Source organism: Mauremys mutica, chromosome 2 (assembly GCF_020497125.1).
Source record: "Mauremys mutica isolate MM-2020 ecotype Southern chromosome 2, ASM2049712v1, whole genome shotgun sequence".
Taxonomy (NCBI): domain Eukaryota; kingdom Metazoa; phylum Chordata; order Testudines; family Geoemydidae; genus Mauremys; species Mauremys mutica.
Window position 1 is genome coordinate 14,736,417 of NC_059073.1, and position 25,223 is coordinate 14,761,639.

Here is a 25,223-nt window from a genome sequence, read left to right on the forward strand (position 1 = left end):
AAGGCTCTTATGTCACTATATTCTGAGACCACCTTAAATCAAAGTACTGAGACTTTATGGTGCAGTGCATAACTTTGAGATGTATTGATCATGTCTGAACTTGAGGAGGGCCAGCATACAGCAATCACTAAACTCCCAAAGTTCTGTCGCAGCATGCAGCAGGCTCATGTAAAATCTGGGATGAATTCTCTAAGGTAATGGTAATCCAAAATCCAGGTCAGAAATCTGGAGGAGATTTCCCTGGAACATTGATTCCAGCTTGAAACCTGTAGTGATAGTTTATACACAGGAACACAAGATTAATAGAACCTTTAATTGAGCACAATATGGTTGTCATACAGAACTGACCAGAAAACTGGGACATTTCAAAATATTTCAGTTGGGAATTTTTGATTTAGAAATTCACCTTTCAAATGTTTCCCATTGGGAAACTGTAGATTTTCTGGTGGGAAGTGTCCCACCACCCACCATCACTTTCCCAGATTTTTTGCTTTTTCCCAACTGAGAAAAAAAAAAGTATAGAAAGTGTGGAGGAAAATAAAACTTTATCCTTAAAAGTGAAATATCACTTTCTCTCAGAAAGTAATACTCCAATATTTTTGTTACTGTTCTCTAAGTAATAGAAATTGGAAATTAGTAACAAAGTATTAGAAAATGGGCTTTCACCCACTTTCTCACTCTTTTTGACCATTTTTCACCTGGCAAGAGTTGGAAGATTGAAGGTAGAGAGAAACAAACCTTGATTATCTTCATTGATCAGTCCTTCAGCCCAGGTATAGATTGCACTGATCACATATCTTCCATTCTTCTCATATCCTGGCCTTCCTTCTCCATGTGTGGCCATGTCTTTTCATGATAAAACCTTCCCATCTCTTTAGAGGTTGACCGAGTGTTGTTTCAGTGTTCGGTGACAGCGGCAGCCCATCGTTTGTCAGTGAGCCTCGCTGTATACCCGGCCCATCACATTTTACTATGCCTGCTCTCAGCAAAGACGTCCTGCACTCCACTCCGCTGTCTGATCACTTCATTGGGGACTCTGTCACGGATTGAAATTCCCGAATTCTTCTTTCCATCCCCCTCGCCGTGACAGACAGTCGCTGCTCCTCTGTCTTTGTCAGCACCCATGTTTCGCTGCCGTACATTGCTGGCAGTACTGTTGAGTTGAAGAGGCTGGCACGTGTTGCCTTGTTGATTTTTCCTTGGAGGACATCCTTGATAGAATTGAATGCGCACCAACCTGCTTTCTTTCTTTGTGAGAGTTCACCTTCCTGATCCTGGCACATGTTAATTTCCTGGCCCAAATAGACATATTGCTCAACTTCTTCTCTTTGTTCTCCCTTGATTGTTATTTGGGCTTTTGGCAAGGCATCAAACCGCATACAGTTCATTTTGGAGCGATTAATTTTCAGTCCGACTTGGCTGCTTTTTGTGTTGAGTTCTTGCAGCATTTTCTGTAGGTTGATAGTATTTTTGGCAATCCACACAATATCGTCCGTGAATCTGAGATGGTTTCACTGCTCTCCGTTGACGTTGATTCCGCCCTTCCAATTCATCTGCCTCATTACCATTTCGAGGCAGGCTGTGAAGAGTTTCAGTGAAACTGTGTCTCCTTGTTTCACCCCTTTCTTAATTGGGATGCAAAGGGGAGTATCAAATAAAGTTATATCTGTGGTGCAGCCAGAATTTGATAGTTTGATATAGTTTGTGTCAATGCCCTGCTGTGCAGAGCTTTCAACACTGCATTGATCTCTACGCTGTTGAACGCTTTTTCATAGTCAACAAAGGCAATACATAAAGGGAATTTGTATTCCCCTGAGCATTCCAATAGCTAGTTCATAGGGAAAATATGGTCCATTGTGCTGAAATTCCTCTGGAAGCCTGCCTGCTCTCTTGACTGCTGCTTGTCCACACTCTGAGAGAATCGGTTTGTCATTATTTTGGTGAACAGCTTGTAGACATGTGAGAGCAGGCATATTGGACGATAGTTCTTTAGATCTTCATGATCGTGCTTCTTGTACAGCAGAATGGTGTTGGACTCCTTCCAGCTAGATGGTATCTTCTGCATTTCCAAGTAACAACTAAACCTCTGAGCAAGGGTTTCCCAGAGGTCTTGGCCTCCAGCTCTTATCATTTTGATTGTCAGTCCATCTTTACCACAACAAACCACAATTTTGAAGCGGAAAATTCTAAAGAAGTGCCTTTTGTCCTCTGACTGATTTTCTTTTAGGGGGAAAAAAAAGAAAAATCAGCCTTTTCCCAAAAAATCTGTTATTTTGGAAAATGAAACGTTTCACCAACAGTGAGCATTTTCATTTCAGCTGAAAGCCTATTTTATGACAAAAACAAAAATAATTCGAGCTGGAAAATTTTCAACCAGGTCTAGCGTCATATCATTATTCAGCCCTCTTTTTGTGTGCCCTTCATTCCTCTGGCACTGAATCCATCTTATGAGGTCCACTGATGTGACAGATACACCGAAAAAGATGCTAGGGAGGATGCAGTGCTCTGCTAATCAGCAGTCTGTAAAGTTGTGATGTCTCAAACTGTCTACACTGCAGAATACAAAGAGTTTAATTCAGGCAGAGGTGGGGTGTGTGTGTGTGTGTGTGCTTGTGTGTGTGTGTGTAAAACTGGACTGAGGCAAGCTCATAATTACAATAGATAAAGATTGGGAAGTCCCTCCCTCAGGCTGCTATGGCCCATAATGTGCAGAGCAATGTAATGTCAGTCCTGCAGCTTCTCAGAACGAAACAGCATTTCTGATGCAAGATTTATAGACATTCTTTAAAAAAACAAACTCACCATCAATTAATTGATTTGTAAATCCATTTTCAGTATGCTAAAGCAATCACACTCTCTCTCTCTCTCTCTCTCTCTCTCTAGCTCTCTCTCTGGTAAATCAGGTATTTAAATCTAATGCTATAAGTACTGGTTTACCGATAATAGCTTTGGTCAAACATTTATATGATGAGGCATAAATCACAACTGAGATTCATAAAGCTTTTTTGTTATTATAAGCAAAACTTTAAATAATATTTAGTTACAAAGAGCTCCCTCTAGTGATAGAATTTATTTATGAACAAAATCTGTTAGGATTAATCCTAATAATTGTATTTCTGTTACAGTGGTGCTTAGATCAGGGTCCTGTTGTGCTAGGTGCTGAACACACACCTAGCAAGAGACAGTCCCAGCCTCAAAGAGCTTACAATCTAAGCAGATAAGACAGACAAAGGGTGGGAGGAGGGAAGTACAATTATTCCCATTTTGCAGATGAGAAACTGAGGCACATAGAGATTAAAGTCATATGGGAAGTCTGTGGGAGAGGCAGGAATTGAACCCAGATCTCCTGAATCTGTCTTCTGCCTTTGCCCCAAGGCCATCCTTTTGAGCGCCTCAGATCAAAAGAGCCATATTACAAATGCAAAGTATTATTACTGGGCTGAGCCCTGAAAACCTTAATTAGTCCTTACTCAAGTATCTCTGCCATGTCCCTCAGTGGGGATTTTTATTGCATAAGGATTGCAGGACTTGGAACAGAAAACAGCTAAGACAAAACTTTGGTTGAGAAATGGATTGGGTTGTGTGATAAATTCCTAGTAACAGCACTTGGGAGACAGGAGAAAGGAGTTCTGACTGACCAGCCTTATTCCCCAATACTGTGCAGTGATGCTTCTTCCAGTTCATGGAAAAAAGGTGGTATAAAATCTAAGAATTACAGAAATCAGAAATGGAAAATATGTCTGACGACTACCCAGTTCACCTCCTTGCTATATATATGCCCCCCATGCCCTTTCTGCAGGAGAGAATTTCCCAGAATAACAGACTTAGATCACTTTTCAAGTTCTCAGCTCCATGGGTGAGTAGCACAGAAGGTTATACAGACTGAGATGTCTCTTGCAAAATAGTGATGTAAACAATTTTAACTAGAAGTTATCTTTTTCTCTCTCTTCTTTTTTTCCTAGGGAGAACGAGGTCTTGATGGGTTCCCCGGGAAGCCAGGTGCAGAGGGGAAACAGGTATGGAGTGCATATTTGGGAGCTAGGCGTTAAAGCACAGTGAATGGGAAGGTGGCTGCTGAAATGGGACTTACGCCAGACAGCTGACGTATTGTAACTGTAGGAGAAGGCGGGCATCTCAGAAAATCCTCAAGATCTTTTTGAGCACCCAGTTCTAGTGGGACTGGGCCCTAGACCAAGCAGCCTTGTTCTACCCTGACCAATCTCTCGTCAACCAAGGAGCGCTGTGCTCCTAGTGTGGGGAGTAGAACCACCATATGATTATTTTTAAAGGATGCACTTTGTGTGGTAATGCGGTTATGGAGGAAAATATTTTATTGACTTCCAACCTTCAAGCATTAGAACATTCAAAGGCCAGGAGACGGCAATGTCACCCCTCAAGACCTGCTGTTATAGCCTTAGTACACACAAAGCAGTCTGTGTCCCCACATCTAGCCTCCAGGCCCTTCTTCCCCCAAGGAAACTAATCATTAATGTCACCTTGTGCTTCAGCAGCTATGTGAAGATACTCACAGATCTGAAGCGTTTCCCTAGCACTTGAGTCAAAGCTGTCAGCAAATCTTTAGTGCCCTTTTAAAATGGGATTTCAGAAGAGATACTGTGCTTATTTGCACTGGATGTAAGAGAGCTGATACCAAAGGGAATGTGTGCTCTTGCAGAATTAATGACAAGGTCGATGGTGGAACTCAAATGTAAGTTATGTGGCTAATTTTGTACTCACCATGCTGCAGCATGGTTCCCTTGTTCCTACATCTGTTTATTAAATGTTTATTAAAATTAACCCTCAGGCGGTTTCTTTTTCCATTGCCTCGCACCTTGTGTAGGCATTTCTCCCTGTGCAAAGGGGATGTGAAACAGTGCCAATTGGATGGGATGGAAGGGGTTTACACTCACCCTGTACGGCAATGGAGAATCTGGCCATCAAGTCCTTTTGGTCTTGCAGTCTAGTCTCCCTGGGGGGAGTTATAGCTCAGTGGTTTGAGCATTGGCCTGCTAAACCCAGGGTTGTGAGTTCAATCCTTGAGGAGGCCACTTAGGGATCTGGGGCAAAAATTGGTCCTGCTAGTGAAGGCAGGGGGCTGGACTCAATGACCTTTCAAGATCCCTTCCAGTTCTAGGAGATTGGTATATCTCCAATTATTACCTATTACCTTATTATTACCCTGTGCCCTATGCTGATATGTACTTTCTAATGCAATAGTACTCCTCCGAGTTCTTTCCCTGTTTCCCTGTTGCGATAAAGTTCAGTACTCTGCTTACAGCTAGATCAGTTCCAAAGGTAACGCCGAGGCTGTTACGTCAATAGATTTTTGTTTGTGTGTTAATTGTTTTGATTTTGAGCTTTAAGTAACAATGCAAGTTATGTACAACAAATATGGAAATTCACTAAACATGGTAGGATAGAAAAACTGCTACTTCTTAATAATTTGCAAATCAGAGTGAGGTGCCCTGGCCGCTGGAGTTACGGTTTTCAAAGAAATGGTTACATTTTCTGGTTTGGGTTGTAATAAGTGAGTTTTTCCATCACCAGCTTCCAAACATGGTTAACCAAGGTGGTAGCCTTGGAGAGGGTCTTTTTCCTTCCATTCACTGGTAACAGAACATCCAGTTGCTGCTAATTAGATAGGCACTAATTACTTTAAATATTTGTACTAAAATAGCATTTGTGGGTCAATCACAGAATACACTCACTGGCAGGGCGCCTCCTCCTGGCTGCTCTGGGGATTTGCTCCATCCAGGTCTGACACCCCCTTCCTGCATTTCACTCTTGCTGCAGCCCCTCTCACTCTCTGGGACTCAGCACGCTCCCTCTGGCTGACTTGGCCTTGCGGCCAGGTCGCTCTATGTGTTTCCACTTCCAGGGTAGCAAATTCTCTCCAGACCAACTGGCCAGCTGCCTTTCCAGGCTGTCCTCTAGTCTAAGGCTAAGACACATTCACAGGGGCAGGAAGGGGAACCTGGGCCCGCCCACTACTCCTGGTCTGTCCTGCCGCCACGGTCTGTTTACGCCCAGACCTCACTGCGATTTCCCTGTGCTCCCTCCTACTTCCCTTCTCTTTCTCAGTGTTCTGGCCCACCCATGGGGTCCAGTTCAAGCACCCACCTCCCAGGGAGTGACTGCAGCCTACTTCCCCTGCAGCCTCTTCTGGTCTCAGCTTCCCGGCTTTATACCAGCCCAGCCTACACCAGCTCAGCTGAGTTTCATCTTCCTTTATCCAGCCTAATTCTCCCCCAGGTGCAGCCTACTAGGTTAATTAGCCCCTTCCAAGATACCTTAACCCCTTCAGGTGCGATGTAGAGTGAACACCCCTTCACAAGGTCCCACTGAGATTGGGATTCTCTTACGCTAGGCCCTGTACATATAGCGAGAGGCAGTGCCTGCCCCCCAAAGAGTTTATGGTTTATATAGACAAGACACATAAATGATGGGAGATGAAACAGCCCCACAGAGGTGAAGGGACAGGACTAGATGACCACTCAAGGTCCCTCCTAGTCCTATGATTCTGTGACATGCCCAAGATCAGCAGGTCAGTGACAGTGCTGGGCCTTGAAAACTGTCGGTGCAAATCACTGCAGAGCAGGCAAGGCAACCTCCAAGTGTCCAGGAGCTTCATAAAGCATTTTGCCTCTTCAAGGTAGCGTGCCTCTTGGTGCTCTGTGCTGCCTGCCACCGTGGCCGTGTGCAGTGGGAGGCTGGTGCAGTCAAGCCTGTTTGATCGAATGAGCTTTGGATGTATTTATATTAATGATTGCACAGGGCCCAAAGTTCTGGAGCGGTGCAATGCATAAATTGAAAATGTATCTGATCTGAACATGCATTAATTCGTTAGTGAAACGTTCTGTCTCAGTGCACTGTTCAGTGTTGCAGACACGATGCAGCCAGAATTTTGAACACTGGAAAGCAGAGAAGATAGACTAGGGAGCTTTCCCCCACTGCGTGGGCATCTGTGTTCTTGACACATTGCCTGCAGGTGAATGACTTGCCTGCATCCCCTACACCTAAACTCTTCAAGTTACTTAGCAATTTGGTTCTGTCGGCCTGTGTTTGTGCTTCCCTTCCAGTTACGGTGTCATCAGCAGACTTAACCATGGTTGAATGTACTCTTTCCACTCTATGGAATAGTATGGTTCCCAGGCCATAGCTCTGTTCTGCTCCCCCTTGAGAGCTCAGACCATTACCTCAGCCAGTTTTTAACCTGGGCTATGGTGTTTTTTATTTGTATTTAGTTACTGTTTAGCCAGTGTTGTCAGAAGAGTTGGACATGACACCTCACTGGGACCCTAATGTACTGTGTCCGCTGTACCCATTAAATTATATACAGAACTAGTTAACATTTCCAGCTACACTGGGTGGATTGAGAAATTGCGATGGCATAGTAGGGCAGACGCTGATCATTAGCTTCTCCTAGGGAGAGATTTCTCTCTGTGATACCGTTGCAGAATTGGTGCATTCTGGGGCTTCTCCACCTGCTTTGGGTCTGGGTCGCCAGCAGACAGGCAAATCCTTATCCCTGTGCATAGGCTGGGCGTGTGGGCCGGTCAGGACTGGAATCAGGAAACCCTCCCCCTTTCCCCAAGACCAGCCTAACTGCTGAAGCAGCTGCCGCTGCCTCATCATAGCTGCAGCAGCCCCCTCCATCTGCAGGGCAGAGGGAAATGGCTTACAGATCCACTGCTCCAGCCTCCCCCTCGTTCCCCTCCCCACAGAGCAGAACAGAACAGAAGGAGCCCTTCCTGTTGTACCTGTTCCTGACAGCCTCCTCCTTCATAGTCCAGTGCAGCAGGGGTTTGCTAATTCCATTAGTTAAACACACTCGTGGTACCTTATCATTGCTCCTGTGCTGCAGGCTGAATTCCCATGGGGGTGGGTATTTTTGTCCCAGAAACTGGATCCCAGACAATGCAGACTGATGATCTGCTCCATTCCCCTGTCAGAGGACATTTAACCAAAGCCTTTGTCTGCACAAAATCACCTCCTTTGGTTTTATTCAGATTAACAGGGATTATTTTTTTAGTTTCACCGTATTGCATTAGTCTTGGCTGAGTCACCAAGACCTTGAGGGCATATCTACACTGCCCCGAGTCTCAGAGCCTGGGTCAATTGACTCAGGCTTGCAGGGCTTGGGCTGTGAGACTAAAACTGTCAGTGTAGACGTTCAAACTCAGGCTGGAGCCTGGGCTCTGAGACCCACCCCACATGTACGTCTCCGAGCCGAGACTCTCAAGCTCGAATGTGCACACTGCAATTGTGAGCCCCGCCGCCTGAGCCCCACAGGTCGACCTGGGCTAGCCGTGGGTCTTTGATTGCAGTGTAGATGTATCCCGAGTCACTAGACAGCTACAGGCCATGCTCTGGCAAAATTATTCCAGTGCTAAGTTAAAGGCTAGGTTAAAGGTTCTGTGTCTCCCCTGCACTGCAAATCATACTATGTTGTTAATCTATTTTCAGGGCATTAAGGGCAGCACAGGCCCACCAGGTGCCAGCGGACCCAGAGGAGAAAAGGTGAGCTGGGGAAGGTGCCCAAGGAGCACTTTGAAAGGCAAACTCATTTCATTTTGAATACACTCTCCTAGAGATAGTGCTGCTGGTTATTCCCATGGGTCTCAGGTGCAGCTAGCAAGTTGCTGAATCATTCTGAGAACTGACAGATGAAGCCGTGGGGCCTGATTTTGCTCTCTCACTAGGCTAGATCCTGAGTAACTCCACTGAAGTAAACAGAGTTAACTCTCCTTCAAAATTTGGTGTAAATGCCTGCTCTCCAGGAAGCCAGTACGCCTCAGTGAGAGCAAGAGCTGATCCTAAGTGAAAACAGAATCAAGTCCATGAATGTGTTTCTAGGATTTCCTGGAAATGGGGAGATCAACCAGCTCTTTGGTTAGATAAGTTGCTGGGGGAGATTTTGAGTGGTGGAGGGATGTGTATACTTGGGGCAGCATGACTGACAGGTGCTATTGTCTGTGATTAATACAGTAAAAGCTGTGCTATCCAGCACTTTACCAGCTGAAAAGCTCTAGAAACTGGGATTTCAGGGTGTTGGATCCGGGCGGCACTCACCTTGGGAAGCTCCCCGCGAGCGGCAACATGTCCCTGCTGCTCCTAGGCAGAGGAACGGCCACGGGGGCTCTGTGGGCTGCCCCTACCCCACCCCAAGCACTGGCTCCACAGCACCTGCAGGCAGAGGCAGCATGCAGAGCCGCCTGGCCACACCTCTGCCTAGGAGCAGCAGGGACATGTTGTCACTTGCGGGGAGCCGCCTAAGGTGAACGCCGCCCTGATCCAACACCCCGAAACCCCTCCTGTGTCCCAACCCCCTGCACTGAGTCCCCTCCCGCCCTGAGACCCCTCCTTCACCCAAACTCCCTCCCTCCATTGGTAAGTATAACTCTTAATTAATGCTATCAAATTTTTGAAATTGCCCCAAAAGAAGCGTTATCTATCCGAGAAATGTTAGGGAAAATCTCCCAAAGCCTTATAGGGAACGATTGTTCATATAGCTTATGTACAATAAACAGTTTTCCTTGGGCATGCCTCCTTCGTTCTGATTCACGGCCTGCATAGTTTTGCTTCCTGAAACAATGCCAAACACTTGTTTGATGGGATAAACTTGCGGTTGACAACTTTGTCCACAACAAATCATCCAAGCAGTTTAACAAGTGCTGCTGAAAATCATGCTGTTGTTAGCTCATCTGTAGATCATTTCTGTCCTGCCTTCCTGAGATTCCTCCCTGTGTTAATTGGAATAATTAACACCTTTTCTCTTAACATCCACGGGATGCAGCAGGCATTTGATCCAAAAGTCTATAGGAACTGGCTCAAAAACATGAATGCATCACTACCTTTGCTCCTTCTCCGTTGCTCTGCTAGAGGAAAATTCAGACTGTCGGTGAAGATGTCCTGCTAAGCACAGTGGCCTTTCATTCCTGTTTTTTGGGGTTTTTTCCCCCCAGAAGGACAATCCCTCATTGCTTGTGCTAGTGTTTCCTATGACTTTACGTTGTGATACCAATTTCTTAAGAGTGAAAATAATTGCTCATGAGAGGTTTTGAACTCACAGCCTTGGAGATTGCAGGCTTTCAGCCACAGAGCTGGTGAGGCACAGATAACACCAATACAAATTTCCTCACACTGCCCTACTAATGGGTCTGATTCTGTGCAGCCTCCCACTTTCTGGAGTCACTTACAGCTTGTGCAGGGCAGGTATAAAATGACACCATTTTGCACAGATGTAAAGGACTTCACTAGGGAGTGGAGAATCCAGTCTAGTGTGCCTACACCCTGAGCTGGGAGTTAAATTAATGGTCACGGTTAATACTATGCAGGGGCAAGTATTCTTCCCAGATAACAAAGCGATGCCGTGCATGTATTTCTATTTATGTATTGTGGATCTGATGCTTCTCTGACTTACACTTGTATAAATCAGGCCTAAGTCCATTGAATCAGTGCTGTTATCACTGTGAAGTGGGTATGAATCAAGCCCCTTCTAGCTCCTTCAGCACTGGATTTAAACCACTTGGAAAAGAAACCAGAAAGACTACAATGGAGCAGAGTGGAGCTGAGAAAACAATGGGAAGATCGAGCTCAGTCAAGTGGAAGAGCCATCCAGGCAGTTAGAACATGTTAGCAGGACAAAGACATGGGAACGTGGCTTTCTGACTCAATCTGTAAACTGGAAGATACTTAAATAAAATGACAAGCGCTCCCCTCTGCCGCGTCTTGATGATTATTCCCTGCTCTCAGATGTTCTTAGTGGAATGTTTTACCTTGTCATTTTAAAAGTAGTTATTAGACATTCCAGGGCAGTGTTGTGACTCCCTGCTTTCAGTCTGTCATGGTTTTATTGTTTCCTACCTAGTCCTGTGGCATTGAAGATAAAAAGGGGCTTTTTTTTACCCACAAAGCAGCTAAATGATACTCTGATGAGTATCCAAGAATGCAGGTACCAGAATCAAACCACTCTGTTTCCCATTATGTTTCCACTATAATTCCCAAGATACAGGGTGGGTTTTCCAAAAGCACCGAGAGTGTTGCATGCTCTTCTCCTGTTGATTTTTAATTGGAGGTGGGCATCTATCTCCCTTGGCATTTTGGAAAATCCCAGCTATGCTGTAGAGTCTGCATAAAGACATATACAAAATGAATGGAGTACCTCTGAAGCAGGAAGTGTGTAAAAGACGTCATAGGTCTACCAGGGAGTGAAGGGAGCAGTTAATGACCATAAGGCCACTGCAAAGAAACTAAATATTTTTGCATTAGCTTGAAAACACCCTGAATGGGTGTTGGGGTGACATCTCCCCAAGGCCTGCTCTTATAATGTCATAAATATGAGGCAGTATCAGAGATGGAGGTTTTGGCGCAAACTGATAAATTAGAAGGCAGCTAGTCACCGGGATGGGGTGGGATCATCAAAAAGTCCTGAAAAAACGTACAGCGTGAGTCTGTTCTGTAAAGTGAGTGCGTGAAAATGGCATTGTCGGCTTCCATGTTTGACTCTGCAAAGATCTGTGTCAAGTGTGCTTCTTTAACAAGAAAAATGTGTATATGTGTGTATGTATATATGTATATATATACACACACACGCATATATATTCTAAATTCCAGCCCTGCTGACTCTGCCTCGGATGTGAGAGTCAAGCTGGGTTCTTTCCATCTGTCATATAAACACCAGTAATAAGGGTTCTGCAGGCCAAATTAGGGCTTATGGACCCAGTTCACCACTGCGTTACTCCAGTTTTATGCCAGTATAACTGTATTGAAATAAATAGTGTTATACCGGGGTAAAACTGGAATGGTAAATTCACAATGGTGAATCAGGGCCTTCATGACACCTGTACAAAATGGGGAAGCTTTGACTGTACAGTCCAAATCAATGCAATCTCAAATCTGTCTGGGAAGGTTCATGGGCACAGGCTGAGCATGAAGCAGACAGACCATAAAGGCAAGAGGATGCTGTTGAAAAGAAGTTTGGGGGCTTATTTCTATTTCATTGCTTGTCTGTGTTTTCCCTTTCCACGCAGGGTGAAGCGGGGCTTCCCGGATTACCAGGCTCTGCAGTAAGAAGCTGCTTTCACATTAACATGAGATATGAAATATAATGCATGAGAAACAAAAGGAAGGAAGGCAGGGGTGGGCTGCAAGGATTTTATAAATTTAGGGATGGATTTTGTGTGGGATTTTCAAATGATCAGGAAGCTTAAGCCAGTGAAGATTCCTGTGAGGAGGAGTTCGTGGCTTCGAGGATCCCAGTAAGGAGATTAACTGCATTATGAAGAGGCATTTTTGAGGAGACCATAAAGGAGAGAACTGAAATGCCCTGGAGTCAGGGAGGCCTGGCCGTGATAAACAATTTTCAGAGGAGTGGCCAAGATAGCGTCTAATGGAGTTGGCCTTTTAGGGAAGAAGATGGGCCTGGGAGATTAGAAGGCAGACGACAGTTCAGGGTCAAGTGGAACAGCTCAGTCTCTGACCTCGGGGGGCCCAGTGTGAGATTTGAGAGAGGAACTGTAGAAGGCAGACTTGGGATGGGCACTGCTCTTCTTACCATGTAGCAGGGTATCGGCTGTGTGAAAGAAGTCACAGCGGAGGTAGGAGCTGAAGACTGCAAGGAAAGGGTTGCTGCAGTGAAGAGGATAGAGGTTTTGATTTTCCTCTCACACCAAATTTACACTGGTGAAACTCCAGTGACCTCAATGGAGTCGTTTTTCATTTGCTCTGGTGTCACTGATGGGGGAAGCTGGGTTTAATATTGGCCGCATAGAGGTGTCATCTACAGCTGAATTCAGAAAAGAGATTGCCACAGGGGACATCATAGAGAAGAGAAGGGGTCAAGGATTGAGCTCTGCCAGGGCCCCATAGCCAAGAGGTCTAGCGACTGGAGAGTATCCACTGCCAGTCGCACAAAAGAGGAGCAATTAAATAAGTAGAATCGGAACACAGGGGAGCGAGATGCACAGGACTCCTGATGGAATGAGCTAGGATTAGAAAGAAGTCGTGGCCAGCAATAGCAATATGGCACTGTGACGAGGAAGGACTGGGAGCTAGAGACAGACAAGAGAAGACCAACGAGCCTAATACATAGAGATAAGAGGAAACTGCATTACTGTGAAAGGAGCAGAAGCCAGGCTGAAAGCTTTCAAGAAGACTGTTTGGGTAAGAGGTTGGGAACGGACTCAAGACTTCGATGAGACATATTAGAGATGTGGCAGTAGCTGGGGAGGCAGAGTGAGAGGAAGGAATTTTTGAGCATTAATATATGGGGCTGTAGACCTAAGGGGATTAGCAGTGGAGAGGGAATGGTTTCTTGTCCCAAAGCAGAAAAGTATGCAAGGCAGGAGGAAAACAGGGTGAAAGGACAAAGAACTGTCATTGACAATTTCACAGGGACGTATTTATTTGCTTAGAATTATGCACACATCCTCTCAAAAGGAGCCTACGCCAATGAGGCCATGTAAAGACACTTGCAACATACATGCACGAGGACACCCAAAGGTCTCTAGGTTCTTTGTGCAACATTCCATCCAATACCATCATGTTGTTACAGCAGAAGCCTAACCTCGCTGTTGGAGACTGCAGATAAAGCCAGACATAGCTGGCCAAATTCAGAGATGAGGGGTAACAGAGGAGCTGGAGGAAGGTGTATGAAGATGTGAGGACCACTTGAACTTACACATTCTTCCAGTCTTCAGCATGTAGGTTACACCAACTTAAACTTCCTTGAACATGGATGGAATGGGTGTAAGTGGCTCTATAGGAGTCTGACAGTGAAAGGGAGCCTGCTTTAGCATAAGGGAATCTCAAGGCCCCTATCATGCAAACATGCACATGGTTAATTTGAATCGTGGTGGTAAGTCTCCCACTGGCTTCAGTGCGACAACTTGTGTGCTTCAAGTTAAGCACATGATTATGTGTGTTCAGGATCGGGGCCTAAGTTAGTATAAAGGGATCTAACTTACATGCCATCCTTGAATTTGGCCCATTGTTTATATAGAACCACTGGTGTTTATGGTGCTTTACAGGTAGAAAATAAGACAAGATCCAAGGAGCTTACAATCCATTTATAAAGATAACACGAGTATTATTGTTCTTGTTATTGCATAGCAACACAAAGATGCTAACCACAGCATAGAGAACCAAGAGATCAAGGTTATTGCCAAGACAAGCTATCTACATAGACAGCACAGCATAGTTCAAGGATGTGTGAGAAAGGGAGGCTGTGCTGAAACAGAGTTAAAGTAAGCGGTGAAGGTTAGCAGGCATCATGGAGGAGGGGAGAGCTAGTGGGGTTAGAAGTACAAAATAGAGAACTACTGTGTGCCTGAAGCTTTCTAGATGTGTCTTCCTCCTGTGCGCTCCATTTTACATCTCTGGCATCTTAATTTCAGGTACAAACAGAAGGTCTGAAAGGAGAGCAAGTAAGAACCGTTCAATATCTCTATTGTACTAAATGTAAGAAGTAATAAGAGTCTTTTTTTTTTAACAATTGAAGGGATGCTGTCAGGTAACTCAGCTGCCCAGATCAGTTTCTGTTTTCAAAGCATGTTGCAAAGTCTAATGTGACTAGAAATATTTTCATGACATGGGAAAAAAAAATCTTATTTGCTAATGCCTGAGAACCAGCAAGTGAAGCTGGCCAGACCACTCTCATGACGCCAGCTGAGTCTAGCAGAGACCATAAACAGGGCAAATGGCGAACAGTCAGTTACTCTGTAAAACTTCTTTCTGCTTTTAATGCGCTAAAAGGTGTGACTAGGGATTTTAAACCTGGTTTGATTTTTATCTGCACAGTGTCACTGAACATGGACACACAGATGCTGACAGGAAGCCATTTGGTTGTGCCTCTTATTGCAATTTGCTTTTACAATATGTATTTTATACTCTAAGGGCCCAATTCATGGCTGGGCCACACAAGGCCCAGGAGAATACCCCGATGCAGGAGGCCCTCTATGAGAACTGACTCTGACACGACCCCCCGCTCCCTTCCAAGAGCCCTATTGCATGGGCTGTTCCTGGGGGTGTGGCCAGCATGGTCCTGTGGTGTAAGCGTTCCCCCATTGCCTTGGGCAGCTCAGCGCACATTAGAGAAGCCCTAACCGACACTAGGGGCTGAACCAGCCGCAGAACTGAGGGAAATACCAACTGGGCTCTGCACTGGCTCATGAATGAACTGGGGCCTAAGAGAAAAACTCTCCTGGAGGCCGAGGCTCAGTAAGGCCCTGTGCCCCAATTCACCCCCCATGAATTTCACCCCCCACGCACACAGAAGGGCTGCTCAAAGAGACGTGGCAAATGTATCAGCAGCTGCCCTTGAATTCATTATCTCAAAGAGGAAATCAGTGACTTGAACACTGACGTTGGGTTCTTTATTTATTTTCATAGGGGGCCCCAGGCCCACGAGGACCACAAGGCCCACCTGGAGTTCCAGGAGCACCGGTAAGTAGTTTCTTTTACTGTAATATTGGTTCATATAGGCCAAAATTCACTAGCACAAGGGACCCATCCAAAACCCTATGTGCTACTCAGGCCTTGTATGAAGAGCTTAAGTGGTGTATGCATCCTTAGATCTCCTGCATTGGCAAGAGGAATTGACCCTTTGTGGAGGAACCACTCAAAGCCACCACGTACCACTTAACCCCTGAGGGCGGTGCATAGGACTTGGGCTGGCCACCTGCGCGGGGGTGAGCTTCACCCATGGGTCCCCATCTTGCAAGGTGCTGACTGCTCTCAAAACCTGTTGATTTCCTGGGAAGCTGATGGCATTCAGCACCACTCAGGATGGTTGTCAAACAGGAACCTTGTGTTAACTCCTAGACAGCAATGTCATGAACTTCAGATTAAGTTTGCTACAGAAGGGAGCGAAATCGCCAGAAAAACCTCCAGGCCAAGAACATTACAAATGATTAATATATATCTAGTGGGAAGGGCAGGTGGAGTATTGTCCTATGAAAATCTAGACATCTGAACATTCTCTCCATTTGGCTTAACTGTAGCCTCTTTTCCTTAGCCATATCTTATGATCTAGTTCTAGAAGCCAGCGCTTATCACACCATGATTGTTACTTCATTTTCACACAGTCGGTTTGTTCCCACTCCGGAAGCTGCAAACTGTCCTGGCTTGCTGTGACTGTTGTAACACGCTTTGGAAAGCTGTCGACAGTATGAAGTGTTTTGTCTTAGGCAGTACGTTCTCTATAAACGGTTTCTCTTTGAAAGGGTCCAGCCGGTTTGGAAGGCAAGGCCGGAGTTCCTGGTTTACAAGGTCAAAGGGTGAGTTGACGTTTTTATTTCACAACTGGCTCAGATGTTCAGCAGGGTGGCTACTTTGTTTTGACAGGGCCTGGACACCTGCTCTAGTTTACATGGGCTTTGTACTGAGTTAGCTATTTCAGTGAACGGTGTAATTTCCCTATTGAAATAGTTAAATCGCTACAGTTTGTGGATGCAGGTATATCCGTATAAAGGTGTCATGTTAGATAGCGATTCCTACAGAGGGCAGATCGCTTACTTACCAGAGCAGCGGTCGGGGTCACCAATGTGGTCAGATGCTGGCGGGGTGTGTATTCAGTCAGTGTGCTGTCCCTGCCCTGCGCAGAGAGCAGAGATAGCAGACCTCAGTTAAACGGCCCAATAAATCCACAAACTCCATTTGTAGCAAAGGCTCCCGGCCAGGTTTATTGTCGACAAAGCGCGGCAAAAGCACCTGGTTGGACTCTGTCGGCTACAAAAACATGCATGCTCGTGACAATGGATGTGGCTGAGTCAGTGGCGGGACTTTCCACTGCTCCCTAGGCCGGCCAAAGACACTCCCTCTGAGGTACATCTTTATACCCCGATACAAGCAAGTTAGTATTGCCTCTGACATAGTTAGTTACTGCCCCCTGATGTGGCTAGTTATCACCCATCATCTTGTACGTGTTGGTTCTGTCAAAATATCTCTATTACGTACTGTCATCCTGACCTTATTTTTCAGGAGGGCTCAGCGTGTTCCTGTTGTCCTTGGGAAATGTTTTTGTACCACCCTTGATATCGGGATGTTCTGATACCACTTAATATCGGGATGTGTTTGCATGAGCACTTTGTGATTAGCGCTTCTTAGGAATGTGTGTTTCTGCAATATCAGCCCTGTTCTTGCCAAATTCTATGAGCAGGTCCTGCCTCATACCCGGCCTCTGATACAAGGGCTTATGTCTCAGGCTCTCTTCCTTCTACAACCAGTATAGCTTATTTCCCAAAAGCTATGGAGATAGAAGGCTCCTCTCTACTAGTAAAACTTCGCCGACACTAGGGGCGTACCAATTAATCTGCATTGGCCTAGTTAAAAGGTACAGTTTTATTACCCTGTACTAGACAAGGTCTGAGACACAGTGCTATTAAAGACTGTCCAGAATGTGCAAATGACACCCCAGATTTTGGAGAAAGAAGGAAGGTTGACATATTATAAATTTCCAAGACACTTGCCCTTTGTTGGCTCATGCACATGGCTGATCATTATTTTCAGGTTGCCAGTGACCTAAGCTGCAGTTCCAAAACGAATTTGCAGTTTTTTGTTCTCATGCATCCATCCTTCTTCTCACTTCGTGTCTGCGTCTGCCACCCTCACTCACACTGAGTGCTGCTAACTCCCACCCCTAGTGCCTTTGGACTCAATGCAAGTACTCAGTGGGAGAAAGAGTGGGAGAATCAGGTCCTCAATGATCTACAACAGACCAGTAATAACTGTGTTCACATTGATAACTCAACACTCTGAAAATCTGAGTGGGTTTATCTAACAGTGAGGGACTGTTAGAATTGCACGGCCTTTCTGCACTAGCTTGTGGAGTGGGACCAACATGCAAAGGAGAATATCGCATGAAGGGGGCAAGGCAGAGGACATGCTGGGGGCTCCAAGGGGCGTTCAGAATGGCCACTTCCCCCAAGTGGAACAGCTCTCCACTGCCCTCAAAGGTGCCGTTCAGTCCAACAGGCACAGAATGGTGGAGGAACCTTGAGTTGACATTCAGATCAAAAACCTGTAACCACGTGTTTGCCACCATAGGTGGGTAGGGCATGAGAGCAAAGTCAGTGAGGGAGTGGCTGCAGAAAGATGGATTTCTGGCATATAGCAGTGTACTGGAAATAACCATATGCATTTGCACTCCAGATAATTTAATATATGTCCAGAGTTCACTGTGGTCAAAATAACTCAGACTTTGTTTCTCACCAGCATGTGCCTTTTGAAGGGATGCTGTTGGGTCAAAGAGAGCCAATACAGGGAGGTTTTGTAATAACAAGCTTTCCGAAAACTGAGGCCAATAGAAATGTATCCAGGAAATTAATAGTCCAGTGGAAACTTTAGGATCAAATAGATATTCCCATGCAGGGTTTGTGGCTTTGTTTGGAAGTGACATAGGAGCACAGTTCACATTGAGTATTCAGACCTATTGCTCTGCTAAAAAAAACCTGGTGTTTAGTTGTGTACACTGACTTCCATGGGAGGATCTAGGTACACTGTGTATTCACAGGGCGGTGTGAGTGTGTGTGTATGTGTGCGTGCATGTGTGTGTATGTGTAACATCAGAACTTTCAGGAATGGAATCCAGGCTCGATCCCATTGATTTCAACAGAATAGTGCCCCTGGTTAGAGAGTAGGGAGAGCTACCACCTATGTATGTAAATCGAATCTTCCAAGACATGTCATCAACGCAGAAGCCATTTTGGTTGAGTAATGCTAAATTAATCAAATCTGCTTTGCATAGTTAGTCCCCTGTGTTTTTCTTTATTTCCTGTTGGTCTACATTAAAAATCAAATATCAGAGGCGTCTGTTAGTCTATAAGGTGCCACAGGATTCTTTGCTGCTATTAAAATCAAATGCTCACAAAGTGCTAGCTCATCATTTTCCAGAGTGTTTAGTGAGATTCCTCTTGGTGTTGTCTTCTCTTCACGATTGCAGTGACCCAGAGCCCTAGCTTGAATAATTTACTCACTGTTTAAACGTGACATCAGAGCGGCTGTGGTTGATCATATCACACGGAAACTTTTTGAACTCACCTCCCCTTGTTTTAGCCCAGTGACGTGAGGAGCATCTTTTCAGACAGCAGAGTCCAAGGCTGGAAGTGAAGTACACTTTGCAGATGGTCACTCCAGTCTCTGTGCTGTTGCTGTACTGTTTGATTAGCCAACCTTGCACTGCAGTGGTCTCCAACCTTTTTACACCCAAGATCACTTTTTGAATCTAAGGGCAACTCAGGATCTACTCCGCCCCTTCCCTGAGGCCCCGCCCCATCCACAAAACCCTGCCCCGCTAACTCCATCCCCCCGTCTCTCTGTCACTTGCTCTACACCACCTTCACTCACTTTCACCAGGCTGGGTTCAGGAGAGGGTGAGGGGTGCAAGCTCTAGAAGGGAGTTTGGGTGCAGGAGGAGGCTCCGGGCTGGGGCACAGTGCTGGGGTGCAGGAGGGGGTGCAGGGTGCAGGCTCTGAGAGGGAGCTTGGGTGCAGGAGGGGGATCCGGGCTTGGGCAGAGTGTTGGGGTGCAGGAGGGATTTTGGGGTTCTGGCTCCAAATTGGGGAGAGGGCTCAGGGCTGGGGGTTGGGGTGCAGAAGGGGGTGTGGGGTGCTGGCTCTCGGAGGGGGCTCAGGGTGGGGCTTAGCATGCAGGAGGGGGTCTGTGGTGCAGAAGGGGGTAGGGATGCTGGCTCTGGAAGGGGGCTCAGGGTGGGGCTTGGGGTGCAGGAGGGGGTCTGTGGTGCAGAAGGGGGTAGGGATGCTGGCTCTGGAAGGGGGCTCAGGGTGGGGCTTAGCATGCAGGAGGGGATCTGTGGTGCAGAAGGGGGTAGGGGTGCTGGCTCTGGGAGGGGGCTCAGGGTGGGGCTTGGGGTGCAGCCTCCCGCTGGGCAGCACTTTCCTCCAGTGGCTCCTGGTCAGCGGTGGGCGCAACAAGGCTAAGGCAGGCTCCCTGCCTACCCTGCCCCCACACCGCTCCCAGAATGGGCCAGTGCACCCCTGCCACCCCTGGGGTGGGGGGGCATGTGGCTCCTCATGCTGCCCCTCTCTGCAAGCACCGCCCCCACAGCTCTCCTGGCCAATGGGAGCTGCAGGGGCAGCGCTTGCAGGCAGGACTAGTGCACGCAGTCGCAGAGGGAGATTCTTCCCCGCCCCCGCACCGGGGGCCGCGGGGCTGCAGTGGCCGCTCCTGGGAGTGGTGTGGGGCGGGGTAGCCATAGACAGCCACACTGGCTGCCGCCAAAGATCACGATCAGCTGGGAGAGCCTCTAGGATCGACTGGGAGAGCCTCTAGCCTCTAGGATGCATTGCAATCATAGTGACTTGGTGATGCATTCATACACGGAGGACAGCACTGGAGGTTCATTTTGCCTAGATATCTGTCACCAGAGTCAGCAGCAAAGCTGTTTAAAGAACTCACATTAAAGCTACCTATGATCTAAGAAAAAAGATCCAGGGGAGAGAACATCTCTCTGCAGCAGGCTTTGCTGCACGCCTTCCGCTGAGTAACGTGTCACAGAATCGAACTACATAAGTTTGACTGAAGAGTCATCCCATGGAAATGATTGCACATACGCTGGAACAGGTTAATTCCTTAATGGAAAAGGGCACTTGCTTTAGCTCTCATTTCCTCCGGTGCTTAGAAAACAGAACCTTCGTTATCTCTTTAGCAACTAACTGTCTCGTGCTTTGTTTATGAGACAAGATGTTCCACATTGTCCCTGATTTTAAAGCCTGCTTGGAAACACTGCTTCTCTAATCCGATTAATAGACTGTATCAGTTGAGTAAAAGACCATGATCTGTCAGGGTTTGTGGCGCAACATTAGGCTAATGATCAATTCAGGAGAGCTGTCATTGAATGCAGACTGTGCTTGAATGTTTCCCTAGCTGCTTTGTTGTGCCTAGCTATGAAACATCTTCAAGGCGGGAGTTCGGTCAGTCGCTAAGACACTTAGCTGGATAGAACTTTTTAATTAAAAAAAATAGCCAGCCAAGAGAGCGTGTGAATATCTGAGGTGTGCAAAACCCTAGACATGGGGGTCTGTAATGACATCCAGCAGATGTGGAAGCTGTAGCAGACTAGCAGAGGCCACTGTCACACCGCCACTGTGACCCACAAGGGGTTTGAGCTACCTCTAAGGCCTGGTCTACACTGGGGGGGGGTCTAACTAAGGTACGCAAGTTCAGCTACGCTACTCGAACTACCTTAGTTCAAACTACTCACCCGTCCAGACGCCGCAGGATCGAAGTCCGCGGCTCCCCCGTCGACTCCGCCACCGCCGTTTGCGGTGGTGGAGTTCCGGAGTCGACGGGAGCGCGTTCGGAGTTCGATATATCGGACGCGATATATCAAACTCCGAGAAGTCGAACGCTACCCGCCGACCCGGGCGGGTAGTATAGACATAACCTAAGCTAGCAACCAGACCTGAAGTGACACAAGTTCTCCTCCCTTCTGTCTACACACACAGACGAGCTGGCTCCGTAGAAGCCGTGTGATCTGGTGAATAGGACACTGGATTGGGAGTCAGGACAAATGGGTCCTATTCCTGGCTCTGCCACTGACCTATGGTGGGACCTTGGGCAAGTCACTTTACCTCTGTGTGCCTCAGCTTCACCTCCTACCTTTTGTCTGTCTTGTCTATTTAGATGGTAAGCTGTTTGGAGCAGGGATAATTAGGGGGCTGGGACACATGATGTATGAGGAGAGGCTGAGGGAACTGGGCTTATTTAGTCTGTAGAAGAGAAGAGTGAGGTGGGATTTGATAGTACGTACCTACCTGAAGGGGGGTTCCAAAGAGATGAAGCTCGGCTGTTCTCAGTGATGGCAGATGACAGAAAAAAAGATCAATGGTCTCAAGTTGCAGTGGGGGAGGTCTAGGCTGGATATTAAGAAAAACTATTTCACTAGTAGGGTGGTGAAGCACTGGAATGGGTTACCTAGGGAGGTGGTGGAATCTCCATCCATAGAGGTTTTTAAGGCCCAGCTTGACAAAGCCCTGGCTGGGATGATTTAGTTGGTGTTGGTTCTGCTTTGAGCAGGGGGTTGGACTAGATGACTTCCTGAGGTCCCTTCCAACCCTAATCTTCTATGATTCTATGACATGGTGTCATATATTTCATAGGGACTGGGAATAAAAAGGAGCTAGAACGAGCTGCAAATTTGAGGTTGCTGCTCTTATTGAGATAGCAGAACGAGTGTTTAGTATACCTCCTTCCACTGGTTATAGGTCTGATTAAAAGTTATGGACCATTAGTTACACAGACATAATTTGCCTTGTTATAAAGAAGAGAGGACCTTGGTTGTAATTTCTTAACATAGGACCTGATGCTACAAATCTTTACACGAGGGAGTTAGGATTACTCATGTGAGGAAGGGCTTGCAGTAATGCATCCCTAGATTATGAGGTAGGGGAGGCAGACAGAGTGTCTTCCATTTGACTGTAGAGCAAACATGAACTACAGATCAACGAACAAGCTCCCCGCCAGAAATGGGTATTTCACACTTGTTCAGTTAACACCAGTGATCCCCAAACAGTGAGCCTGTTTAAGGACTAATAGTTTTTCTGTCATTCATGAATGTTACCTCTTAAATCCTGAAGTTGGAGAACCTTGGCTTTTCAAAGCAGGGTGGTTTGCTTTGGCTTAACTTGCGTCATAGTAAGGACCGGCACGGAGCCAGGGAGCCGGGGATGGGGGGTGGTGAGCACCAGAGCCCTTTACTTGGGCATCTATTCAGGGATTTCACTAACCTTGTTGTCCAGTGGCGGGGCCTAAGCAGCCCCACAATGGAGCTGGGGGGAGTATTAGCTAATGTGGCAGATCAGCTGTTCGCATTTACAAGGACTTGTCTGGCAGCTGTCTTTAGTCACAGGTGGTGAAGGATCTCTTAATGGTGTATGGAAATTGCACAGGATCTCCTCCCATATCGGCTGAAATACTAATCTGAAGCCTCTCATCAGTGAATACTTTGATCTACTCTTGGGGCTAGTAAATAATAATTGAAACCTAGACCAAGCAACATTGTTGTGTTTGATTCATCAGCCAGGAATTTCCGACTATCTCTGTGTTACAGGCAGCCAAGGTCTAGGTTTCTACACTGACATCCTCATAACCAGACTGCACAGTGGGAACAGTGAAAGTTTTTCATTCTCATCTGTCCCTCATCTTTGAACTGTAGATCTCATGGCAATTGCCTTAGAACACATGCAATTATGAGAGTTTGAATTTACTTTAGGTTTTTTTTTCAATTGGGTTGTGGAATTTAATATGAGAGAAACCGTTTGGAAAGATAAAAGCCTTCTTCCCTTTGCCCGTTTGCTGGAGCTCCATCTTGAAGGTGCTGAAATATTTGGATAAGTTGGAAATAGGACAGGTCTGTCCTTGTTACATGTCCCATGCAGTTTAATAGACTCAGAAAGTGCCGACAGTCTGGATGCACTCCAGAAAAGCATGCAGACCTTCGGGTAATCAGACCTTAGCACATAAGGTTTTGAGGATTATTTATCAGTATCTGGAATCCAAGTGTCAAATTCTCTTAGAATCATAGAATCATAGAATATCAGGGTTGGAAGGGACCTCAGGAGGTCATCTACTCCAACCCCCTGCTCCAAGCAGGACCAATTCCCAACTAAATCATCCCAGCCAGGGCTTTGTCAAGCCTGACCTTAAAAACATCTAAGGAAGGAGATTCCACCACCTCCCTAGGTAACCCATTCCAGTGCTTCACCACTCTCTGAGTGAAAAAGTTTTTCCTAATATCCAACCTAAACCTCCCGCACTGCAACTTGAGACCATTACTCCTTGTTCTGTCATCAGGTACCTCTGAGAACAGTCTAGATCCATCCTCTTTGGAACCCCCTTTCAGGTAGTTGAAAGTAGCTATCAAATCCCTCCTCATTCTTCTCTTCTGCAGACTAAACAATCCCAGTTCCCTCAGCCTCTCCTCATCTAGTCAGCTAGTCCAGTCCCCTGCATTCATGGCAGAACTAAGTATTATCTAGACCATCCCTGACAGCTGTTTGTCTAACCGCTCTTAAAAATCTCCAATGATGAAGATTCCACCACCTCACTGGGCAATTTATTCCAGTGCTTAACCACCCTGACAGTTAGGAAGTTTTTCCTAATGTCCAACTTAAATGGCCCTTTCTGCAATTTAAGCCCACAGCTTCTTGTCCTACCCTCTTAAGTTAAGGAGAACATTTTTTCTCCTTCCTCCTTTTAATAACCTTCTATGTACTTGAAAACTGTTATCGTGTCCTTTGTCTTCTCTTCTCCAAACTAAACAAACCCAATTTTTTCAATCTTCACTCATAGGTCATGTTTTCTAGACCTTTAATCATTTTTGTTGCTTTTCTCTGGACTTTCTCCACATCTTTCCTGAAATGTGGTGCCCAGAACTGGACATAATATTCCAGCTGAAGCCTAATCATCATGTAGTAGAACAGAAGAATTACTTCTCTTGTCTGGCTTCCAATACTCCTGCTAATACATTTCAGAATGATGTTTGCCCTTGTTGCAACATTGTTCACCTCTTCTCACAGAGATCAATGTAACTCCACTTACCTTGTTGAAATTGCAGTCGGAAACCAAGAGGTGAATTTAATTAACCTTGAGACAGAAAATCCCATTTAGAAATGAGAGGACAGCTTCCGACATGCATGTTCAGTGTGATCTACTATATTTTAGTTCCATTTTTCAACCTCACATTCTCAAGACTTTGTCAGGGCCAATGGAAAAGAATGGAGCAATTAAGCATAAATCATAAACAACAAGGAAATAGTTTTGTTTTTTTAGAATGGTACTTTTTAAACTAATGTCTGGGTCCATGAGTGGGGTTCCTAGACACTACAGAATACAATATTATTGATAAGAATACAGTGAGGTCTCCCAGTGTCTGCATTGGAGCATCTGTGGCAAATAGGAATTTAAAGAAAGCACGGAGGTAATATGATCACTGAATTGAAGGCACTCTAGAGAAGGAAGAGGCTAAGCTTTCATGGGATCTGGCAATTACCACAGACAGAATGGTGCAGGCAAGCAGGCCAGACGTAGTTCTTGTAGAAAGGAAGACAAATAAGACCATTTGGCAAGATATTGCCATACTAGCAGTCAGAAATATAAAAAAGAAACAAGAAGAGAAGATGGCAAAGTATGAAGAAGTCAGCAACAAAGTGGATCAGTTATGGAAACCTAGAATCAAGAATATCCCAATGATTATTGGAGCACTT

General features: G+C 46.0%; 1 protein-coding gene across 4 annotated transcripts in view; it reads left to right on the forward strand.

Annotated features, from left to right (window-relative positions):
• COL22A1 (collagen type XXII alpha 1 chain) overlaps positions 1–25,223 on the forward strand; it is a 333,573-nt gene that overhangs the window by 191,442 nt on the left and 116,908 nt on the right. For all 4 annotated transcript variants that reach the window (XM_045004657.1, XM_045004658.1, XM_045004656.1 and 1 more), the window contains 6 exons: positions 3,963–4,016; positions 8,467–8,520; positions 12,033–12,068; positions 14,397–14,426; positions 15,391–15,444; positions 16,224–16,277. In XM_045004657.1, the coding sequence (XP_044860592.1) occupies positions 3,963–4,016; positions 8,467–8,520; positions 12,033–12,068; positions 14,397–14,426; positions 15,391–15,444; positions 16,224–16,277 (282 nt within the window). The remainder of the gene's footprint in view (positions 1–3,962; positions 4,017–8,466; positions 8,521–12,032; positions 12,069–14,396; positions 14,427–15,390; positions 15,445–16,223; positions 16,278–25,223) is intronic.